This window comes from Leucopleurus acutus, assembly GCF_964270905.1.
Source record: "Leucopleurus acutus genome assembly, chromosome: 2".
Taxonomy (NCBI): domain Eukaryota; kingdom Metazoa; phylum Chordata; class Mammalia; order Artiodactyla; family Delphinidae; genus Leucopleurus; species Leucopleurus acutus.
Window position 1 is genome coordinate 26,780,819 of NC_139143.1, and position 5,779 is coordinate 26,786,597.

Consider the following 5,779-nt stretch of genomic DNA (forward strand, 5'->3'; position numbering starts at 1 on the left):
TACACTATAAATGTAGAGGGGAGGACTTGGACATGTAATTAAATCTATGGGCCATAAAAAATCTGTTCAGTAGTTCTAAGAGTTTAGTTTAGGATCACTGACGAACCTTGGTGGTGTTCACTGATGGTGTCCACAATAATAATAGCCAAGTGGAAAGCCGAGCTTGCAAAGAAATTTACTTGTTATTTATTTAGTTATTTTGCTGGTGTTATGCCAAGAAGACTCTGCTGAATAAACTTTATTATTACAGCCTCTGCTTGATTTTTTGATAACTCTCTCTTACAATCAAAAATCCTTTAGTTCAAGTCAGGGTTGCAGTATAGTTCACACATTTTTAGAGGATATTTTCATTTTGGAGCCCCCATCTTGTTCCCCAGTGCAGTGCCAGGCTCTCGGTGAATGTTTTGGGATTGTTTGTTTGTTTGTTTTTTGGCTGCACTGCACAGCTTGCAGGCTTGTGGGATCTTAGTTCCCTGACCAGGGATTGAACCCGGGCCCTTGGCAGTGAGAGCGTGGAGTCCTAACTACCAGACCGCCAGGGAATTCCCTCTTGGTGTTGATGGAAGACACGGCGCAGGTGCTGGAAAAGTCAAGTTCCTCTCCTTGCCCTCAAGGAACTTAGACTAACTTCGAGACAGATAATTATGTCGCAAGTAGAAGGTGAGAGTTTATGAGATAATAATCCCTTTAGTCTTTCATCTCATTCTTGGCTGTTAGGCTCAGGATGGTCTAAATATTTTCTTCACCTTTTCTTATTAGGTACTGTGATACTGGCCAGTCACCAGTAGCGTGTGACAGTGTGCACTTTCTATAAACTCCTCATTGCTCAACCTGCCTCGGTATAAGTTTTGGTAAGTGTTAATTAGTCTTAACCTGGTAAATATTTTAGTTATCAGAAAAGCCCTGATATCTTACTATTAACTACATTATTCTAGTTTTCCTGCAGCTTTCTAAAGGGCACATCTTATTCTACAGAAGCTATATAATTTATGTGAAGACAGAGATTCATAACATCAAAGATGAGATGATTCAAACAGTAACCATTTACTTTATTTATTGCCACAGAAATAAAGGTTATTGGAAAACCCATCAAGAGATTATTTTTCCTCTATGAAAATACTCAATATAAGGAATGGGATCTAGGAAGCAACATGACCAACAAAATACGGTCTGGGGAATTCCCTGGAGGTCCAGTGGTCATGACTTTACCCTCTCACTGCTGAGGGCCTGGGTTCTATCCCTGGTCGGGAAACTAAAATCCCACAAGCTGTGCAGACAGAAAAAACAAACAAACAAACAGTCTGAGGTCTTATAGATATCAATACTTTTGATAATAGATGACATTCACCTGCCCAAATGGTTAGCCAAATAACCATTAAAATTTCTTGATTTTCTTTCCATTAAGATGAAAGGTAGGTTGTGCATATCTAGGCCATCTGGTCTGCCTCAATGTCTGATAAACTACTGAGGCAAGTGAAGGCTGAATAGATAGCTTCAGTGTTATCTCCAGGCACTGAGCGAGGCAGTCATCGGTCAGCGGCAGCTTGGGATGCAGAGCTCACAGCAGGGCTGAGTGAAGGTTGTGAGGCTGAGGGTCTCCAGGCCTAGGGTAGGCTGGGATGAGTTGAGCACGAAGCAGGCGGGCACACAGGGCCGAGGAATGCAGCACGGTGGGGGACAGCTGTCATAGCAGGTTGGCTCCGGTAACTAAACCGTGTGTGGGCAGATGCTGGGCAGGCAGACTCCACATCGGCAGCATTTTTCAGATGAGCAGGTGGTGGTGGCAGGGCCGGTGTGGACACTGCGGCAGTAACGGGAAGCACAGCAAGCCATGGCATTGGGACTCTGGTTTGCTTTCGGAGAAACCATTTACTTTAAACCTTTTAGCCTGCTGTGGTATCCAAGTCTAAAGTAAATGGGAGTATTTTGTACCATTTAAAATTCAAAAACTGTAATACACTAGTTCAAATTTCATGTCTACTACTTAATTATAAAATGCTTAGAGACTCTAATGCAAAGTTTTGAATCTAACAAGTAAAAACCTGAATATGAATAGCCAATATTTCAAAGTTCAACAGTGCTCCTCCATTGACAGTCTGGAGTCAGCAAAGAGGAAACTCATAGAAGGTTCTCCCTGGAGAGGCTCTACAAATCTTCTAGTCTGCTCTGCTTCATTTATAGATGAGAAAACGAACATCCAGAGATGGTGCAATTTGCCAAAGGTCACACAGCTGGTTACAGTGACAGTGCCAGGCCTAGCAGTGAAGCCTGCACTCTCCTATCCAGACTTCATTTCACTTTTTCCCAGACTGACATCTCACCATGAACAATTCATTGACAATTTACAAAGTATATATTGTTATAATTTCCTAAATAAGATTTAACAATCCAACTCTAGATTTTCTTAAGTTCATTAAATTGCTCGACATAGCTAATGAAGACTAATATATACTGAGCTCTTACTGTGCTTCCAGCCCTGTACTCAGAGTTTACATTATCTCGCTGAATTTTCCCAACAACCTCATGAGGCAGGTATCATTTTAGACATGAGTACTCTCAGGTATAGAGAGATAAATAGATTGCACAAGATCACACAGCCACTATGTGGTCTAGCTGGGACTGCAACCCAGGTCTGTCTGATTTTTAACCTTGTACTTTTAACCAGAATTTGAAACATCCTCCCTTCTGATTGTGCTTTCCTGTTAGTCTATATGAAAGTGTACTTTTAATACTTAATAATTTGGAGGTACTCGTGACTTCTCATATTTTCGTAAGAAGATGGGATAATGTATCTCAGCGTGTTTCATGCTTCCTTTATTAAATTGGGATTGATTGTGACCGCCAGGGAATTCCCTCTTGGTGGGAAAATAATGGAAAATAATGAACCGATGGAATACCATCTTGAGTCCATTGAATTTAGCATTCTTGTCAGTTCATGTCACTTCACTGCTAACAACCCTTCAGTTTCTTCCTTCTCACTGGAGGCAAAAGCCAAAGTCCTTAAAAAAACACTGGCAAGGCTGCTGGCAATCTGTATCTCCCCTCCTCTCCCTAACCTGCCCAATCTCCCTGCCTATCTTTCACCTCAGGCCTACTTTTTGTTCCCTCCACCTCAAATGTTACCTTACTTCTTAGGCTTCCCTGACCACCCCATTTATAACTGAAAATATCCCATGACTGCAGCACACCCTGCCCCTCTCCTGTTTTACATTGCCCTGCAGTACTTGTTACCGTCTCTATTTTATTTATTGGCTAACTCTACGAGAATGAAGGCATAATTACATAGTTCACTGCTGTATTCCTAGCGCTTGTCTTAGAGGTGCTAAAAAATATTTGCTGAGTGAATTATTGTGACAAACTACAGATTCAGGTATGTGCCTTTGCTTCAACCTCAAAATGTGAGCTATATATTCTGAGCACCCTAACTCTCTAATGCCCTGTCATAGGTCTATTACCCATGGGTAATTCACTAATCATTTTTTGCTATTGAGAATTAATTTTCCCCCTTTTCCACTCTGTATTCTTGGTAGTCTCCAGGATTTCAAAAAGGGGGGATTTCAAGTTCCTTATAGGTTCCTCAGCAATTTAGAGAGAGTGATCTGTACTTTTACTGGTCTCCGTAGAACAGGACTATCATAACAGCACTAAAAGTATAAGAAGAAAAAACAATTATTAAAATGAAGTCACTATTTGTACTTTCAAGTGGTAAAATAAAATGTTAAATGGTAGATTTCACCTGTTTGTAAAAAGGCCAAACAGTTAAGATGATGGCTGTTTGAGTATTTACAAAAACTGTTTCTCAGTTAAATGTTGTCTAAGAAGGCCCAGTGTAATGAAAGAACCCTGGGGTGGGGGGAGGACCTCAGCTTCCTGGGCCATAAAATGAGCAGACTGAAGATGATCTCCAGGTTACAAAGGTCTTGGAGGCAAAGCCATGGAATTTTCTCATGCCCATCTAAAGTTATATTTCATGTTTATTATTACAACTGATTTAAGAACAATTGTTATAAATCGGTATTTAGATATACATTTTTCATAGGCTTTTTCCAGTTAAATAGAAATTGTTTTCATATCACTAATACTTAAAATTGTAAATCATATCTAAGGGCACATAAACTTAAATGACCATCATAATAACTATATTTAACTCTGATTCATTAGGGGACTAATTATCCAGCTTGTGAACATTTAAGCCCCCTGTAGTTCTCTTCCTATTTTGAACAAGGGCAAAGAATTTGAAAAGCTCAAATTCCAGTTTGTCACCTGTTTATAAGCTCCAAGGACATTACAACCAAGGGCTAAAATGAGTTTTTGGCACCATTCGGAAGTTCCTATTTTGGGTGCTATCCCTTCCACCTTCATTAACTTGAACTGAGAATTACTAGTACCATACATAATTCATTAATTTCAACTCAAATCATTTCACAAATGTTAAACTTTCATCTTTATATATGACTGCATGGTAAAATACATGATTTTTAAAAGCTGTTGAAAAGAACTTTAAAAATAAAATTTATTAATCAGTTAAATCATACTAGCCTATGGGAGAAAGTTCACATGCTTATTTTTCCAAAGTTCTAATTAAAATTGGGGCAGCATTATTGTGACAGCTAAAGCACCAAACAGTGGGTATAGCTGACCTCCTTAGTCAGAGATAGACTAGACTGGAACATTGGCAAACCACTGTGCAGATTCTCTGGGGTTTAAGACGTTCACCTCTATCACATATTTAAGTTCTGGCACTCCTACCTAAAACTTGAAGAACATAACACACCTCTTACTTAGTAAGACAAAAATTAAACTTCTAAGACACACCAAAATAACATTTCTTTCGAGAGTGATAGTTTTCTTTTTACAAAATCACAGCCCTTTATTTTTCATGAGCTTTTATGAGGGTTTCAGCATAATTTGGCCTGAAGTATTCCTATAGGAAAAGTAATAGAATCAAAGTGTGTGACCAGGCTGGGTCTCATCCTCATTGTTAACTACGGGGAATTCATAACTGGATGACCAGGTCCTAAACTGGACAGAATAAATCTTAAAAGGTGATCCGTCTTTCTGGTAGGTAAAGAAAACACAGAATTGCAATTCTGAGGCTTACAAGACTTCTTCGGCTAGGAGTGCCATGACAAGGCCTGTAAAGTATATGCTTTGCAGTATGCATATTCCAAAAGCAAGCATTTTTATCTCCCAAACCCTGCATCAGGGGTCATGGGAGAGACAAAAGGAAGGCCCTTCCCGAGTTTAAAATTCAATTCGCAAGGCAGGACTTAGGAAAATTAAACCAAATATTAAACAGAAGAAAATCCCCTGCGTAGGGTAATTGCCAACTTGCGTTGTACAAATCAAAATTGAAATAAAATTTTAGGGCGTTCTAAACAAATAGCTGGAGCAATAGATAAGACAAATCTAAAATGGAAGAAAAGGTGGCGGATTCGAGTTGAAAATGCCAAGTTGAGGACCGAAAGCATTTGGGTAGAAGCAGCCTCCGGGCTGGAAGGCAAATAGCAAACGAGTACTGCCACCAAAGAGCTGGAAAGGCCAATAAATGTTGCAGTGGGTCGGTTTAACTGAAGGAAGTTTCCTCCTCCTCCTCCATTAGGTCGGCGCCAGTTGCAAGCGCAGTGCGCGTCGCCGCGCTCCCGGCCCGCGGCTCGGGTGGGAGCGGGGGGAACAGGCGTGGGAGGGGCGGGGCGAGCGCGGGCGCTCAGCCGGCGCAGGGGCGGGGCGGCTATATTACGTGCGCGGCGCCGCCCCTGCGAGAGGACGTTGCGTGCTC

At 40.9% G+C, this 5,779-nt stretch overlaps 1 protein-coding gene across 1 annotated transcript; it reads right to left on the minus strand.

The window, feature by feature from the left end:
• Nucleotides 1–1,533: 1,533 nt before the first annotated feature.
• LOC309973703 (keratin-associated protein 3-3-like) lies at nucleotides 1,534–1,833 on the minus strand (the record flags this gene model as incomplete). The annotated part of the gene is given in 2 exon segments (XM_082858083.1): nucleotides 1,534–1,707; nucleotides 1,711–1,833. Coding segments are annotated over 2 exon segments (297 nt in total).
• Between the last annotated feature and the right edge of the window lie 3,946 nt (nucleotides 1,834–5,779).